The 19,213-nt window shown below is 39.0% G+C and overlaps 1 protein-coding gene across 1 annotated transcript in view; it reads right to left on the bottom strand.

Annotated features, from left to right (window-relative positions):
* Positions 1–18,861, bottom strand: part of DECR1 (2,4-dienoyl-CoA reductase 1) — a 39,300-nt gene extending 20,439 nt beyond the window's left edge. The window contains exons 1-5 of the mRNA XM_006943296.5: positions 18,718–18,861; positions 6,712–6,914; positions 4,360–4,417; positions 4,151–4,237; positions 3,042–3,189 (exon numbers count right to left, since the gene is read on the bottom strand). Of these exons, the coding sequence (XP_006943358.2) occupies positions 3,042–3,189; positions 4,151–4,237; positions 4,360–4,417; positions 6,712–6,914; positions 18,718–18,768 (547 nt within the window). The 5' untranslated portion in view covers positions 18,769–18,861. The remainder of the gene's footprint in view (positions 1–3,041; positions 3,190–4,150; positions 4,238–4,359; positions 4,418–6,711; positions 6,915–18,717) is intronic.
* Positions 18,862–19,213: the final 352 nt, after the last annotated feature.

The raw sequence follows: 19,213 nt of genomic DNA, 5'->3' as shown, positions 1-19,213 counted from the left end.
CACAACACCCAGTGCTCATCCCAACAGGTAGTCTCCTCAACTACATTTAAATAAAACCCTCTATTAGTGTCTTTTTTAGTCTCTCTTCATTGCAAGTTCTCTCAATTCTTTAATAAAATTAGGTATCCTTTTCCACACTGTTCACTAATTTTTACATTGATATGTGATACCTTAGAGATTAATGGATCTCAGCATAATATTTTCAATATTCTTCCCAATAAGGATCAGCTATGTATTTACCAACCTTTGTGGTTATAAGAGTACATTGGGCTAACGTCTTTAGGAGTTTCCTGAATCTTTTTTTTTAATGTTTATTATTTATTTTTGAGAGAGAGAGAGACAGAGACAGAGCACAAGTGGGGGAGGGAAAGAGAGAGAGGTAGACACAGAATCTGAAGCAGGCTCCAGGCTCTGAGCTGTCAGCACAGAGCCCAACACGGGGCTCGAACTCACGAACCGTGAGATAGGACCTGAGCTGAAGTCGGACGCTCCACCAACTGAGCCACCTGGACACCCCAGGAGTTTCCTAAATCTTTTATTTGTTCATAATTATTAACTTTGCTTCAATGCTACTTAGAAACATACTTTAATAATGTCCTAGTTCTAGCTTCTCTGTCTCTGCTAAGGTCACCTCTCTCGTGATCCTCAGTCATCTGCTATTCCCTCTCCAAGGGCATATGTCATCACCAATTCCTGCCAGCCAATGTCTGCCTTCAAGTTGCCTTCCCTTCTCTAGTCTGAGTTCCCTGGATATAGAACCTTAACTAATTTCCTAGATTCCAGACCACCTAACGTACTTCTGACCACAAATTACCAAAGACTGCCTGCCTTCTGAACTGACTTCCACTTTGACACACTTCAGAGATCATCAGCACCTAAGTTCCTTGACTGTCGCTCCAATACCAGAATAGGCCCTGTGCACTGTACTCCACAGCCCAGTGGTACAAGTCCTTCAAACTCTGTCAGGTTATGGCATCAATAACTGACAGGAATCTTGGAAGAATAAAAACTGGCTTCCATCTTTTAAAAGTCTTAGCTCATATATTTTTAATGAAGCCCATAGAATTTTAATCCAATGTGATGAGTAAAAATAGATCATGGTCTGTTAAAATGGACGACAATAATGAGAAAAGAAGGGGGAGTCAGACAAAAATCAAGAGTCACAGAGATGGGCAGCGGAAGGAATAAAAGAGACAATGGAGCAGAGAAACACAAAGGTGAGAGAGACCAAGATGAAGAACAAAATAGGGAACCAAGAATGAAGAACTGACAGAGACCGAGAAAGAAATAGAGAAATGAGTAAGAGATAAGGAGAAAAAAATCGGAGACAGGAGAGACAAAAGGCACACAGGTCAAGGATCCTAGGACAGAGAAAGAAAAAGATAAAAAAAAAAAAAAAAAAAAAAAAAATCTTGGAAGCTCCAAATGGAACTGGAGTAAGTGACCTGAAGTTTCTATTTCAATGAGCTCAGGGACAAAAGATGGCAGTTGCACACATACAAAAACAGGCAGCACCTCTCCAGCATCCTTCTGTCTGTTCCTACATTTTTTCTCAAGCTGGCTTGAGAATTATCCACACTGTACAGAAGAAATGGAATCTAATGAGGCAAAGGCTTCCGAACCAGAAGGAACCTGACCAACTCCATGCCTTCCCTTCTCCCCACAAGCCTCAAGGACTCTTCCCCCTTTTCCTTGTTCAGAATGCTCTCTACCCTAAGAAATACCCCTTTCAAGTCCCACCACACCCTCCCCCACCTTGTTCAGGGACAGAGTCTCATCCACCTCTGTCATTTGTGCATATAGTACAGGACCTGTTACACAAAAGTCATCAGTAAGTGTCCATTAAATGAACAAATATACTCTGATTCTAGGCATATAAGTATGTACACACGTTACACACATACATAAATTACACATATATTTACTACTTATATTTCATGAATAGAGTTTGTTCATAGTACTAAACAGAAATGTTCTAGTAACTTCCCTGCAGATCTATTTTCCCCAGTGTTCTCAATCACAGCGATGTCATCATCATCCAAACTACTCACCCAGCACAAATTCTCTCATGTAATCAGTAAGGCCTATTGATTTCATCTGCTAAATGTCTCCTAATTTATCCCTCATGTCATGTGGCCACATACCAAAAGAAAAGACAAACCCTTCGGAATGGTCTCCCTAATTTTTTCCGCCCCCCACATTGTTGTCAGTATCCTTTCCAATCAAGTCCAAGACATGACTTGAAGGAGACACCTTCAAGAGAAATCCCTAAGAAAACAACTCCCATTTCCTTCACAAGTAACATCAAATTTTCTTTTTTTATTCTTTTTTTTTAAGTTTATTTATTTATTTTGAGAGAGACAGAGACAGTGCAAGTGGGGGAAGGACAGAGAGAGAGGGAGACAAGAGGATCCCAAGCAGGCTCCTCGCTGCCAGAGCAGAGCCCAATGTCGGCCTCGAACTCACAAAACCATGAGATCATGACCCGAGCCAAAACCAAGAGTCAGACACTTACCTGACTGAGCCCTCAGGTACCCCAACATCAAATTTTCTATTTCGATATTGAGAACTTTCCCAATTACACCCAATCCACATCCCCACTCATTTCCCACCATTCTGCCTCCTTATCTCTAACCACATCAAATTTCTCATCAATCCCTAAACATCTATCAGGTCTCTTTCCTGGGACATTTTCACTTACTTGCCACCGTCCTTTCACCCCAACTTCTCCACATCAGGATCTTGGAAAATTCAGCTCAAATTGTGTCTTGTTCCTCAACCTATCCTAGGATGATCCTCAATCATCCTAGGGAGAGTTAGTCATTCCTATCTCTGGGTTTCCAACATACATGAAAGGTATATTTATTACAGCTCATATCATAACATCCAGTAATTATTTAGGTTATCTTTCTGCTCCATTAGCCTATGAGTTGCACAGATACCAACAATGTCTTATTGACTTCTGTAAATATCCCAGGACTTATCACAGAACCTGTGTGCAGTAGGGACTCAATCAATATATGAAGAATTAATAAACATACCTTTCTGTGCTTTAATTAGTTGCTTTCCAATTTCTAGAGTCACATAGGCAGTACCATTTAGAACTATGTCAGTTATGGTCTTCCAAGCGTTAGGAGAGAGTCTTTCAGTGGGAGAAATAAAATTCCCTGCTGCATTGTTTATCACAATCTAATAAAGCAATAAGGCAAGTTATAGAAATTTTTAGATAAGGAAGAACATTTTCCCTCCAGAGTTTTTACTTCTAAAACATACTAATCCAAATACCATTAAGGTAAAATTGATAGTCTGCTATGAAATAAAACCACAAGATTTGGTTCAGTTTTACTTTTTTTGAGCCTGTAAAAATCCCCTGTGTTATTTACCACATTTCAGAATCCTATTCCCTGTCTCAAAATTAGGGTAGAATCTATCATTAAGAAAACAAATACAGATTAAGCATGTCTACCACTTATCTACACTGTATTTCAAGGAATCTCAAAATGCCTTTTAATTTCTGGTGACATTTTGGCTTATTTTACCCAATGAAATTCTTGCTTGATAACATGTTTCTTCACTATCAGTAAAGATTCTACCCAGCTCTATTAGCAGACTCAATATTACTGGTCTGTCTGAAAATATCTTTAACTCAGAAGAGCGCTCTCTGAGACTACTGGAGGAAATTGCTTCTTTCCCTTATGTGAACCAAACAACAACCAAATACTCATACACAACTCGGGTCTTAAAAGGAAAAACCTGGAGTATTTTATTGATTTCTTTACTTGTATTATTCTCCTCTACTGATGGAGATAATCAAAAGTTATTAGGAAAAGCAAAGAGCATGAATCATTTAAACTAGATATTGTGTTGTTGGATAATTGCTCTTATTTCATAATCTTATTAAATAAAGTGAAATCAAGTTTGTTCTATATGACTGTAAATGCATTTTTTTAAGTATTTCTGAAAGGAAATGGTATAGCAGTTCACCTAAACTGTTCCCTGCTCTGAGCAGAGCTGGCTCTTCCCTTAAGAAAGAAAATAGCTTCTCAACACAGCACTTGCTCACGTACATATTTTATTTCCTGAGTGCATCCTTAGTACTCTTGTGGGTGTTATCAACATCCTGTTCTGGCCTCATCAGCACTGAACTTACGTCGGGATGTCCCGCAACTTTGATCAGTTCCAACACAGTGTTTTGCACCATTTCAGGATCCCTCACATCACACTGAACTGCATGAACCTGAAAAATAACAGAGAAAAAGGAATCCAACAATTTCCAGACTTCTTAAACCAAAAGCATGAAAAAGTTACTTAAGCATGTTTTATTTCTAAATCCGAATTAAATAACTCTTTTTAATGTACCTTATTTCCAGTCTCAGAAGAAATTTGTTCTGCCGTATCTTTCAAAACATCAATCTTTCTAGAAATAAAAATATGGTACTTTTCATGAATTCTGAAATGACTTCATATTATATTTTTCTTTTTAATTCCATAAACTGAATTCCATAAATTAAAAACAAAGAGAATCTATAGCTTAAACACATGCACTTTTGACAAAATACAAAAGCTGTATCTATAAACAAATCAGTTTGAATGAATTTACTTTCCACAAGTTAGTTTAGTAAAATTTTTGTATACTTGATACTCAATTATTGAATTATTTACTTTTAAACTAGTTGCTTTATATCTACTCATAGTTTAAAATTATTTCCTTAATACAAAAATGCTGATCAAAGGGGTACATGCACCCTAACATTTATAGCAGCATTATCAACAATAGCCAAATTATGGAAAGAGCCCAAATGTCAAATGTCCACCGACTAATGAATGGATAAGGAAGATGCGGTGTGTGTGTGTGTGTGTGTGTGTGTGTGTGTGTGTGTGTGTGTACACACACACAAAATGGACAATGGAATATTACCCAGGCATCAAAAAGAATGAAATCTTGCCATCTGCAACAATGTGGATAGAGCTAGAGAAAATTATGCTAAGTGAAATAAGTGAATCAGAGAAAGACAAATACCACGTGATATCACTCATGTGTGAAATTTAAAAACCCAAACAGATAAACACAGAGAATGGGGGAAAAAAAAGAGGGAGGCAAATAAAAGACTCTTAATAATAGAGAACCAATAGAGGGTTGTTGGAGGGGAGGTGGGCAGGGGGATGGGCTAGCTGGGTGACGGATGTTAAGAAGGGCCCTCGTGATGAGCATTGGTGTTATATGTAAGTGATGAATCACTAAATTCTACTCTTGAAACCAATATTATACTATGTTAACTAAAATTTAAATAAAAACTTAAAACATGAAAAAAATAAGTAAATAAATTTTCTTAATTACAATAATTTCTGTTCCCTTGCCCAAGCCTGCTTTAGAAAGAAAATACATTTATGATATAATGTAAGCTTATATTATACTATATGAAATCTGTTATGTATAAAATTTATGTTCGTAGATTTTAGACCAAATTTATGGATACAAAAGCATTATATGCATTTAGTTTCATACTCTCGAAAGAAACATGAAAAATAAACCATAAGCATAAATTATGTAGTGTTACAAAGAAAATAAGATTTTAATACTTGCAAAAATGTTACAATATAAAAAAATGTTCTGGCCAATTTGCATGAAAGGAAACATCTGAAAGGGATTCCTTTGGCCCTTTGTAAATTACATTGTGACTTGTCATTCAGATTATTATTCAGCCTATCTAAAAATTTTACACTATTCAAAATAGGAGGAAGGTGAAGATTTTTTGACCAGTCTTTAAAGTTCTACACTTACATAGGCATAGAGTCCTAAAAATAGTCATAGTTATAGGGCCTAAATAAGAAATTCCATCTACATGGCCTTATCCTTCCCACATTTATCACAAGAGATGTTTTGAAATATCTACCCATCTTATAGAAAATGGAAGGATTATATCCATTACCCAGGTACAAGGCTAACTAGCCTTTGAAGCAGTAACTATAATCACTCTCACTGAAAAAAAAAAAAAAAAGCAGCCTCAATACAGTAGTTTTTTAACTTATCCATTATCAATCATTACTGATGTTCCTCAAGTTAATGATGTGGTTACACCCAATAAACCCACCATAAATTCAAAACACCATAAGTTGAAAAGGCATTTAATACACCTAACCTACTGCACACCATAGCTTAACCTAGCCTACCTTAAACGCATTAGCCTATAGTTAGGCAAAATCACCTGATGCAAAGCCTGTTTTATCATAAAGTGTTGAATATCTCACAGAAACTTACTGCATACTGTACTGAAAGTGAAAAACAGAAGGTTTATCTGGACACAAGATGGTCGGAAATGTATCGGTTATTTACCCTCATGACTGAGTGGCTGACTGAGAGCTACAATTCACTGCCAGCATCATCAGAGTATCTCATCACATATTATTAGCCTGGGAAAGGTTCCAAATTCAAAACTTCAAGTACAGTTTCTACTGAATGTGTATTACTTTCACACCATTGTAAAGTCGAAAAATCCTAAACTGAACCAATGCAAATCAGGATCCCATCTGCATTTCTATCATTACAAATATAACTGATTTTTCCAAGGAGATTTACTTAAATAATCTAAAGGATATTCACAGAAAATGATGATGAAAATCAAAAAACTCTGGCATATAGTGTTTTCAATACTGTGGCACAGAAATGTTTTATACTAGACTCTTGCCAGGCAACTGGTGAGCATGACTTACCGGCTGGCTATCACACACTGAGCACCTAGGCTGGACAGAAGAGCTGTCATTCCTTTACCAAGGCCAGTACCTCCCCCGGTAATAAACGCCACTTTTCCTTGAAAACTATTAGGTGGTAGCATCGGTTTTCGAAGGGGCGGGAAGAATTTAGACTGAAACGCTTCAAGGTTTTGATACAATATTTTTGTTCCATAACTGAAAAACTGAAAGGGAAAAAAGATTAATTGAAATTTTCACACGTGCATTTCCACAAAATAGATGAATTTCAAAAAACTTACTCTTGAATTCACTATTAATCAAACTCTTGGATTAACAAACTCACTGTAAACGTACTGGTATCGTATTTAACCAATTATTACTTTTTTCCCCACTGGAATGTTAAGTAACACAGTGGAATGGGTAAAAGCATGGGCTTTGGACAAAGACCACATAGGACATATTTTCTCTTTAGTTGTATAAACTTCAGCAAGTGATTTAACCTCTTTGTGCCTCAGTTTCTTCCATAAATGAAGACAATAAAAGAACCTTACTCTTGAGACATTGTAAGCATTACATGAATTAACATAAGTAAAATACCTAGAACATTGTTTAGCATATACTAAATGTTCTATAAATGCTAGCATTATTATTTACAGGGGTTTTGCTTAAATTTATATAAAAAGAACTGACATAAAGCATATTCATCTTTCAATAAGAATAACTTGGATAAAAATCACATTCCATCTTTGAATCACTGAAGAAAATTATTACAAGTCCTTATAAGTTTATTAAATCAAATATCTCATCCCATGTTGTCTTCTGGATAATAAATTTAGAACAGATAATTATTTGTTATATTTAAAATAGGGAAAAATTAAAACATTTTACACTGAAAACATTTGCATTGCCCTATCTTATGCCTTACAACTTACATTCTCACATTACTTGTGAAAATCACTGCCATTTTCTCACATTTAATTATAAAAACAAACTTTAAGTGTTGAACATAATAACAATAAGGAGCTAATTTCATTAAGTGCTTATCATGTGTCAAGACTCAATATCTTCACCAGCCCATGAAACAGGTATTATTTTAACCTCACTGTGCTGTGGAGGTGGGGGGGGGGGGGGGGGGACAGTTATGTTAAATATATTGCCCAAGTCCCAGAACCAAGGTTCAAATGTGGTCTGATAGGCTCCAAAGCCCTCCCTCATCATTACCTTGTATATTTCCTCTCTCTACTCACTGAACTCCTACAGAGCTTAATGATCACACCAAAAAGGCATGTGATGTTCCCCATCAGGTCATGGTTGCAAGACTACAACTACAAAATGTATCATTTCCTGCTAGAATATTCCTATAACTAAGTGAGCTGCTATCAGTTGGTCTCGGGTATCTAGAAATTTCTCCTAAGGAAATAATTGGAAATGTGGTCAATGATTTAGGATAAGGCTGTTTATCAACTGGAAATTACACAAGAAAATGCTTATGATATGATGTTACGTGAAAAAAGAAGTATACAATATGTTAACTGTAAATAAAAATATATACTTGGGAAAAAGACTAATGAAATAACAGTAAGTAGTAGATTCACCATTAATTATGTGCCAAGGTCTACTAAAGACTTTAAATGAATTATCTCACAACAATCCTATAAGGTAAATTCTATTGCTATCCTCAATTTATAGATGAAAAAGGTGAAACACAGGAAGATCAAGTAACAAACTTTTTTTAAAATTTTTTTTAATGTCTTATTTATTTTTGAGACAGAGAGAGACAGAGCATGAGCAGGGGAGGGACAGAAAGAGAGGGAGACAAAGAATCCGAAGCAGGCTCCAGGCTCCAAGCTGTCAGCACAGACCCCGACGCGGGGCTCGAACTCACGGACCGCGAGATCATGACCTGAGCCGAAGTCGGACGCTCAACGGACTGAGCCACCCAGGTGCCCCAGTAACTAACTTTTAAAGACAAATAATAAGTAGAAAAGACTTGATTCAAATCCAAGATGTGTCTGACTTCAGAGTCCACCCATATCTTCCTTACACAATTACTCTCTCTAGGTGATGAGATTATGGATGATTATTTTTGCCTTTTGTTGGGTTTTAGCATCTTTATCTTTTCAATGTGTATGACTTGCTTTTACAATCAGGAAAAACATGTTACTGAAAGACAAAATCTGAAAGCATGTATAAAATAATTGGTGAAGATAAATTTGTAAATCTGATTATGCTCCAGGCTGGTCATTGTACATCCTTTGGCTTCAGGTTGACAAAGCATTTTCTTTTTGTATCCTCTGCCAAAGCAGAATAATCCAAGCAACCTACAATAATCTTTCTCTACATAAATAGCAGTTTTACCTAAGGCTGCCACCGCCTCCGAGAATATTACATTAAGATGATAGAACAGGAAATTTGCACAAGTAGCTTAGGGAGTCTGTCATTACTCACTAATGATGAAAAAACTGTGTTCCAATTTTCCAAAGACTCTAAAATGAATTTTTATTTATTTAGTGTTGCTTTGTACAGGGAATGTGATGTGGTGCTTTACAAAAGATAAATTATGCAAAATATTTGCATATAAACTTTCTTTACTTATCCTAAAACATTGTCTCAACCTCCCAAATGGTAGAAGAATGTACAGGTAAAAATAATCAGTTTGATTAACAGTTCCTAATAAGTGTCTATAACGTATTAGGTTACTACTTAGCACAGGCTTACCTGTTGTATTTTATTTGATCTAATCAACACTGATCTTTCCCACCAAACCAAAAGTGAAGAAATTGATATGCTATTTTAATTCACATTACCTTCTAATAATTCATAGCATATATGCTGTTGAATAATAAATTCAAGCCATCTATTTGTCTACAAACAACTTGTTCATTTCAACATTAAGACCCATTGAGGTGAACAGACCTCATAGAATCTTGTTGTATTCGGTCTCCTATTTCTACAAAGAATTCTGAGCAACCTGAAATACCATTTTGACTATTTCTTTTTGTTTTTTTAAATTGTTTTACTATTTATTTATTTTTGAGAGACAGAGTGTGAGGGGGGGAGGGGCAGAGAGAAAAGGAAACAGAATCTGAAGCAGGCTCCAGGCTCCGAGCTATCCACAAGGAGCTCGATGCCAGGCTCAAACTCATAAACCGTGCCATCATGACCTGAGCCGAAGTCGGATGCTTAACCAACTGAGCCACCCAGGTGCCCTTGCCATTTCTTTTTGAGTCATAAAAAGTAGATTCAAAATAGACTTTTAAGTTTTCAAATCTTGCTCTGTGCTTTTTCTAGAAATCAGTTGTCTTTTGAAAATAGAAATAATGCCTTGCATATCAAGATTGAGTTTTCTGGATATCTTTAAAACCTAAAATTCTTACAACCCTCTCTCATCTTCCATTTTGGCAAGCAAATTCACTTTTAGAATTAGAAGTTCTACAATCTCCCAGAAAAAGAAAATTAGTTATCATCTGCCTCCATATGCACGACTCCCCCACATCATATAAACAATATCTATCTCCTTCATGTGGTCCTAAACAATACCATCTAAACTCATGAAAAGTGATTGTACTTTTAATCCTCAGAATGGCAATTCTTTAAGAGCCTTGACTGTCTTCTCCCCGGAGGATGAGGACTGTATAGCAATGAGATTTATTCTTAAATTACCTAAGTATTTTGGCTAGTCTCAAATGTCTAGAATAAACACCTACAATAAAGGCAGATTGGTGATCCTAGGCCAGATGTTTTATTAGGCCTGCCCAATGTTTTAAAATAATTTTTAAGTTCATTTATTTTTTGAGAGAGACAGAGACACAGAGTGTGAGTGGGGGAGGGGCAGAGAGAGGGAGACAGAATCCAAAGCAAAGCGGGCTCCAGGCTCTGAGCTGTCAGCATACAGCCCTACATGGGGTTCGAACTCATGAACCATTGAGATCATGACCTGAGCTGAAGTTGGACACTTAACCAACTGAGCCACCCAGGCACCCCCAATGTCTTAAAACTTTTGAGCCAATATTTAGATACTGAGTGAATTCAGATAAAAATCAGAAGCTCTACTGACACTGAGGTTCAGCTTCCAATAAGGCTGAGTTAATGCCCACTTGAGACAAGACCTAAGCTCTGCCCAATCCTCACTCACACAGGCAAAGTAAACTCTTTTCAGTGGGCAATCACTGTCATTTATAGAGCCTCTCAGAACTTGAGGCATTTGAGTGCATGACTCCTAATCTAGATAAAACCCAAGAAACTAATACAAAATAGAAAAGGGGAAAATAGTTTTTCTTTTTTCTTGTTCTTTTTTGTACCACAGAAAAGTTTCTGAAGTTTCATATAAAACAATTTTCTGTAAAAGTAATTGTTTAATGATCGAGGTATACTATTAAGAAAATCCAGTTCCAAATCTGTAAAAATCCTATAATAACAGACACTCACACAGAAGTTGTGGGCTAAAGGTCATATTTAAATAGCTCTTAGCTTAGTTATCTCACTATCATTGTCACCATTACTAGTTGACAGGGCTCCCACATTAAAATCGCATACCTCAAAAGTACAGATGTCCTCTAGAGTTGAAAATACAAAAATTAAACTCTTTACTGGCATTCAAGCTGGACAATACAGCCTCAACCTACCTTCCTACTTATCAGTTTCACCACTTACAGGTTTATTCTATGCTCACCAACCCCTCAGCATTCCTGAAACTCGCCAAGAACTTTCACCTTCTGGTCTTTGCTCGGTCTTTGCTGATTTCTCACTTGCCTAAACTAGCCACTTTCTTTCTCAATCAGCCTTCAAAACCAAGCCAAAGTGTCAAAAACTGTTGACACTTTTAAACATGTGTGTCTGTTAAAAATGGGCCAAATGAATCCCTCCCTCGATCAGGATCTTAGTCTTTCTTAGCCTTCCGCACCAGACTGTGAGCACCCAGGAAGACAGAACAGTCTCCATTCATAACTATAATAGGGTGCCTTGTTTTTTTAAGGAATAACTTTTTTTAAGTTTATTTGAGAGAGAGAGAGAGAGAAAGGGAGGGCATCAGCAGGAGAGGGGCAGCGAGAGAGAGAGAGAGACAGAGAGAGAGAAAGGGAGAGGGAGAGAGAGAAGGAGAGAGAGGGACAGAGTGAGGGGAGAGGGGCAAAGACAATCCCAAGCAGGCTCTGCTCTGTCAGGGCAGAGCCCTACTTGATGCAGGGCTCCGTCTCAGGACCATTAGATCATGTCCGGAGCTGAAACCAAGAGTCAGACACTTAACCAACTGAGCCAGCCAGCCTCCCCTTTATAATAGGATTTCTAACACCGGTTGGGCATTCAGTAAATGCTTGTTTTATTTTCTGTAATGCTGATCAGCCAGGGTCTGATGCCATCCAAAGTACATGAGAGAAGACAAGTAGAATCTTATGCAGCTATGGATACAACCCAGGTCTCTGCCGCGTGTTTCATGAAGTTGAAATAGTCACTTCCAAAGACTCTGAATTATGCCACGTTAAATATTAATCCAAATCTATTGATGTATGAGTATGAACAGATCATTTGCAAATAGAAAAACTGGGCAAAGACCTTAAAAGATAGCCCACATGCAAAAAATATATACAACCATACTTTCAACCAAGTGATGTAATTAGACAAAGAAGGTATCATTTTTCTCACAAAAGATTGGGAATACTAAAATATATCTGATTAAAGTCACTCTTACAATCTGTTGAAATAAATTGGGCCAACTTCTTTGGAGGCCAATTTGGCAACACATATCAAAATGTTGACTAAACTACACATATCCTTTGACCCAGCAACTCAACATTTAGGAATTAATCCAACAGATAAACTCACTCTTTCGGGTGGGAAGAAGAAGCTATGTTCAAAGAAAGGCACTAAGATCAAAATGAACTTAACAACTCTATTTACAATCACATCAAAAAGAATAAAACGCTTACTAATAAATTTAATAAAAGTACAAGATTTATAAATTAAAAACTTTATACACCATTAAGAAATTAAAGAGGACCTAAATAAATAAGACATCCTGTGTTCATGGATTGAAAAACTTAATTTTGTTAAGATGGCAGTACTCCCCAAATTGATCTACAGATTCAATGTGATTCCTATCAAAACACCAGGTGGCTTTTTGCACAAATTGACAAGCATATCTCAAAATTCACTCTTAGGGACTCAGAAATACAAGGCACTCAGATGAGCCAAACAAACATATTTACTAAAGCACTGTTTGCAATCAAAAAAGACCAAAAAACAATCTATCTGCATTTCCAAAGGGATGCTCAATTAATTAGGGCACATCCATATAACACAATACTGTGTATCTTTTAATAGAATATATTCTATTCTAATAACAATATGTTGTTATTCAATCGCTCAACAAATTTATTGAGTACCAACAACGTGAGGCATCATGTGTTAAGGGAAAAATCCAAGGTAGGGAAATATATATAAAATGCTCTCATTTGTGTGGTTTCTTTTAATGAAAATATCTCCATATATATGTTGATACATAAACAAAAATTGTTGGAAGGATCCACAAGAAACTATTCATAGCATTAATCTCTTGGAGAGGGACTGTTTGTACGGTCATTGCATCCTTTTGTACTATTGAGTGTTTGGTATGTTCATAAATTAATTTTTGATAGTTAAGTTTGATATTGTGAAATAGTTAACACAATATCAGATCATATATGCAAGGACACAATATAAAAAGGGTATAGAGGAAAACAAAGTGTCAGCAAGAAGAACACTGGCATACGATCAATGCTATTTAAAGTGTAAATAGTTAAGTGTCCGACTCTCGATTTCATCTCAGGTCATGATCTCACAGTTCCTGCATCGGGCTCTGCGCTGACAGCACGGAGCCTGCTTGGGACTCTCTCTCTCCCTCTCTGTCTGCCCCATCCCTTGCTCACGCTCTCTCCCTCTCTCAAAATAAATAAACATGAAAAAAAAAATTTTTAATAAAGTGTACTGTATATTCCACACTGAAGTGTGAGTTATAAAGACAATGAAACATCACCCTAATTTTTTTTTTTTTTTTTGGATTTTCTAAGTACATGAGGTACTGCTGATTTAGGTCAACACGAATATTTTTTTTAAAAACAAATTGATCCTGACCCAAATTCACAGGAAAAGAGCTCTGCAGACTGGGCCTTGACTGTCACATTAAGATGTCAGCTTGGTAAAGACGACAGTCTTATTTTTCAAAGGATGACTTTGAAAAATGCATAATTCTGCATTCCCAACACAACTCAATAGTCTGTGCAGACAGTTAAACCTCCAGTAACTACTTCCCAGTCTATTTTGTCCAGTTGCTAGAAGGCACGTATCTGTGCCTTGCCTGCATTATTTTCAATGTCCAGACCACTGCCACTTAAGCACAGTGGACATGGCTCTTAGCCGGAAACATCTGGAAATACAAGAGGAGGCTGGGCAGGATGCTCTACTTGATGCTCCTGTACAAACAAACAGTCCTGCAGAATGAAGAATTGTCCCACCCACTAATCCAAAACCAACCCTACAAACCATAAAAGAATTGAAGAACCCAAACTCTACCCATACCCATGGCTTGCCACAGGCCATGCTACTCTCGAGCTCTGTGCGTGTGTGGGTGGATTGCTTGAGTACCTCTCCTTCTCCTTAACTGAAAACAGAGCACTGCACAGAGGCTCTTCTAAGCAACTGCAGAACACAGATCTCGTTGCCACAGCAACTTGAAGGTAAGGCTGAGCAAATATAAAAGAAAGTTAGCTGGACTCCTAGCTGCAGTGGCTAGGCTGAATTATGTAGTTGTTGCCAGTAGCAAGACAGAAATTACATTTTTAAGTAACGATACATCTCATAGCAATGAACATGAGTCCTTGAAAAAGTAGCTGCTGTGTGCTCCAGGGTGTGCTTCCCATTTTTATTACAGTTCTTACCTGTTGGCAGTTAGATGTGGACCAAACAGATGCTTCACCAATACCACACAATAAAGGGAGATGAAATCAAGGAGATAAATGAGCCGGCAATTTGATATTTTCAACTGGGATCTTCACTCTGGCTAACCCCTCATTGAGTAATCTCACTGATCCCCATCACATTAGCCAAAACTAACATGACTACCTGACTTTCTTTCTTTTTCTTTCTTTTCTTTCTTTCTTTCTTTTCTTTCTTCTTTCTTTCTTTCTTTCTTTCTTTCTTTCTTTCTTTCTCTCTCTCTCTCTCTCTCTCTCTCTCTCTCTTTCTTTCTTTCTCTCTTTCTCTCTTTTCTTTCTTTTCTTTCTTTTGAGAGAGAAAGTTCCAGTGCACAGGCAGGGAAGGGGCAGAGGGAGAGGGATAGAGAAAAATCTTATGCAGGCTCCAAGCCCAGCACAGTGCCCAACATGGGGCTTCATCTTACAACAGTGATATCATGACCTGAGCCAAAATCAAGAGTCAGACGCTTAACCAAGTTAGCCACCCACACATCCCGGCTATCTTTTGCGGGGACAAAAAATAGAACCCCGACTCTGTTCAAAAGGTTTTTGATATGGGAATTTTTATATGAAAAAAATATAGTAGAGATAAACATGACGTTATGAGCTGGTATAGATTTAACTCATTTACTTATTTTTAGCAAGTTTTTATGGAGCATCTCCTATGCCCTAGGCACTGTTCTAGGAAATGGTAACACAGCAGTGAACAAAAACAGATACAATACTCTACCTTGAGAGATTATTTTTGGAGGGAGGAGGACAAGTAAATTAAATAATATATATAGTATATTATAAGCTAATACATACTCTGGGAAAAAATAAGGCATAGAATAGGGGTGGAGATCTCACTGAGGTGAATTTGAGCAAAGACCTAAAAAAGGTGAGGAAATGAGTGCCACAGTTCTTTCAGGCAGTAGCAAGAGTCAGATCCTAAAGATCCTAAAGTTATTGCTCTTGATATAAAACAAAAGGAAAGGGGGACACCTGGGTGGCTCAGTCTCAATCATCTGACTCTCGATTGTGGCTGAGGTCATGATCTCACGGTTCGTGGGTTCGAGCCCCACATTGGGCTCCTTGCTGGTAGTGCGGAGCCTGCTTGCGATTCTCTCTTTCTCTCTCCCTCTCTCTCTCTCTCTCTCTCTCTGCCCCTATCCCACTGGCTCTTCTCTGCCTAAAATTAACAAATATACTTTAAAAAAAAATTTTTAACACAACAAAAAGAAAGGAAGCTTGGCAGTGTGCATCTTAGAGATCTAAGAATCTACAAAAGGAAGAATGGTAAAATTAAAAAAAAAAGTTTCACAAAGTAAACTTAACCTTACTATCTGAGATGAATTCTGATATTTCCTATTCTATTTCAATTTATTTTTCTTAAACTCGTCTTGTTCCACAAAACTAATTTCAATGTCCAGCCAGTCGTGATTATCTCTTAGCTTGAAAAATATACATGAAACTTAATGATGTACACATAGCTTTTCAACCAACTACCTCTAAAGAATGCCTAACACTTAATAGGCACTTAATGAGCATTTCCTGATAAACAGCTGAATATGTGAATGTTTTCCAGGGTAGAACTGAAATCAGCCTGAGAGCAAAGGTCATTTTTTTTTTTAATTTTTTTTTTCAACGTTTATTTATTTTTGGGACAGAGAGAGACAGAGCATGAACGGGAGAGGGGCAGAGAGAGAGGGAGACACAGAATCGGAAACAGGCTCCAGGCTCTGAGCCATCAGCCCAGAGCCTGACGCGGGGCTCGAACTCACGGACCGCGAGATCGTGACCTGGCTGAAGTCGGACACCTAACCGACTGCGCCACCCAGGCGCCCCACAAAGGTCATTTTTTAAAAAATGTTTTCCAACCCAGGGCCAGGCACAGGGCCAGTTCTCAGTAATTGTACTTAGGCCTACTAGTTAAACAGCACAATTTAATGTAACACTTCATAAATAGAACTCAACAAATGAAACTTTTCTCTTTGTTCTTGGTAACAAAACTACTCAAATTAGGTTTTAATTGTAACAACTAGTATCTGCTAACAAAAATCTGATGTTCCCTGGAACAACCCACTTCATAGATGTAAAGTCTCTTCTCCTAGGAATTTAAGCCCACGCCTGCGTGTGCTAAGAAAACAAACCACACCAAAACAGGCTTCTCTTGGCCCTGAGCCCCAATCCTCAAAACTTCTATTTTTCTTAAGCAAAAGAAATTCAAAATTGTCAGATTACAATTACTTTTTAAATGAGTTCATTGTCTAAGGGTGTCAGAAGGGCTGGGATACAGTCTGTGTGACCTTATTACTACAGGCTTAATGATTTGTGGGGGGAAAAAAAATCTCTGGGGACTTTTCTGCCTCACAGAGTTGTAGGAAGAGAAAGTTCTTTGAGAAGAGTCCAGAAAACACAAGCTTCTTTTACAACGATCTGTATCCAAAACCTTTAAAGGAAAACAGTATCAACAAAACTTTGGTGTTGAACACGTATCACTTTTTAAAAGAAAAGTTCTCTTACTTGAGAGATTTAGCATACTATTATTTCCCTGTGTTCACATTTGAAGCTACTGTCTCTCCTTTAAAAAAAAAAAAAATTAAAGGGGCTCCTGGGTGGCTCAGTCGGTTGGGCATCCGACTTCGACTCCGGTCATGATCTCACCGTTCCAGAGTTCAGGTCCCGCATCAGGCTCTGTACTGACAGCTCACAGCCTGGAGTCCCCTTCAGATTTTATGTCTCCCTCTCTGTCTCTGCCTCGCCCCCGCTTGTGCTCTCTCTTTCAAAAAAAAAAAAAAATATATATATATATATATATATACACATATATATTTTTTAATGTTTAATAAATAAATAAAATTAAAAAAACTACTATGGCTGCCCATTCTATTTGATTTAAAAGGGTTTTTTTTTCACAACTGGCAAAATAGTTTTTCAACCTAGCTAAGGAAATTGAACATTTTGGTTTAATTTATTAAGATTTTTGAATTTGGTTCTGGAAGGGGCTGTCTTGGATACTACTGTTTGCTTTTTTTTTTTTTTTTAATGTTTATTTATTTATTTTGAGAGAGAGAATGAGCAGGAAGGGACACTAAGAGAGGGAGACAGAGAATCCCAAGCAGGCTTTGCAGCTGCCAGTACAAAGCCTGAGACAAGCTCGAACTCACCATGGCTCAAACTCACAAACCTGAGATCATGATCTGAGCCAAAACCAAGAGTCCGAGACTACCAAGTGAGGCACCCACGCACCCCCACTATTGCTTTGTTTTCGTCTTCCTTTCTCCTTATCCTCTCTGTCTTCAGTTTCATCCCCGCCCCCCGCCCCCCGCGCCTGTTTATTTATTTTGAGAGAGAGAGAGAGAGAGAGAGAGAGAGAGAGAGAGAGAGAGAGAGAGAGAGAGAGAATCCCAAGCAGGCTCCCTGCTGTCAGTGTGGAGCCCAATGCAGGGCTGGAACCCAGGAGTCTTGACATCATGACCTGAGGCCAAGTCAGACATAACTGACTGAGCCACCCAGGCGCCCCTTCACTCGCATTTTCTATTTGGACTATGAGTCCAACGGATATACATAAGTTGACAAACCAGCAAACAAGTTGTCTTTCCCAAAGCATAGTGGAGATATAGGTAAAAGCCAGCCTTAGATGCTTCTCTCCCAGCTTTACCTCTGGGAAGTGGAGTCTAGATAGCTGGGGGTTTCTCCCTTTTCATAAAAAGCTTTATGTGAATATGCTTGTATTAATGTTTAATTTGCACAACACATGAATGGCTCTTCCTCTTAAATCAAGGTCTCTTATAAGGCCAATGCCCCCTCTGGACCCCCCCCCCCCCAGTCCCTCTCCCTCCGCAAAGGGCCAACGTGTGCAATGTCTCCAGTCTTTCCACCTATTTCCACACAACTTTGAAACTTCTTAGGGGCATGAAAACTTTGAGAATCACAGCATGACCCTCACACACTTTCTCAGACAGCAAATGTGGCTTTGACGCCTCTTAACTCCAACCCCGCCTCCCGACTCCCACTGCTCCAGCGTTTCTCCGCGGCCCGGAACCCCCTGTCCTCGCTCCCCGCATGCCGGGTCCGTATCTTCGCTCAGTCGTCTTACCCTCCGAGGACCTTGGCCCCGAGTAAGGAAAACTCGGCCTAGCATCGCCATCTTGGACCTTCCGGATTGGGACTGGCGGGAGCGGGGAACCGGGTCGAACGGGGTGAGGGGACGGGGGCGGGGCGGGGCGGACCGGAGCGCGGAGGAGGGGGTGGGGCCGGGGCGGGGCCAAACGAGGGGCGGGGCGGACCGTAGAGGGAAGGAAGAGGGGCGGTGTCCGGGCCGGGGCGGGCAGGAGAGGGGCCGGGGATGGGGCGGACCAGAGTGGGGAGGAGGAGGGGGCGGGGCGGGGACGGCAGGGGCCAGGTCGGACCGGAGCGGGAAGGAGGAGGGAGCGGGGCGGGGGGGAGGAGTGGGGCGGGACCGGGCTGGCACAGGACGGGACAGGCGGGAGCTGGGAGGAGGAGGGGAGAAGGGGGAGGAGGGGGAGGAGGATGGGAAGGGGGCGGAGCCAGTGTGGTCGGAACCTGGCTGGCAGGGGTCGCGATGGGCCGGA

Source organism: Felis catus, chromosome F2 (genome assembly GCF_018350175.1).
Source record: "Felis catus isolate Fca126 chromosome F2, F.catus_Fca126_mat1.0, whole genome shotgun sequence".
NCBI lineage: Eukaryota > Metazoa > Chordata > Mammalia > Carnivora > Felidae > Felis > Felis catus.
The sequence above is the reverse complement of the archived record's forward strand: the minus strand, read 5'-3'. Positions and strand labels throughout refer to the sequence as shown.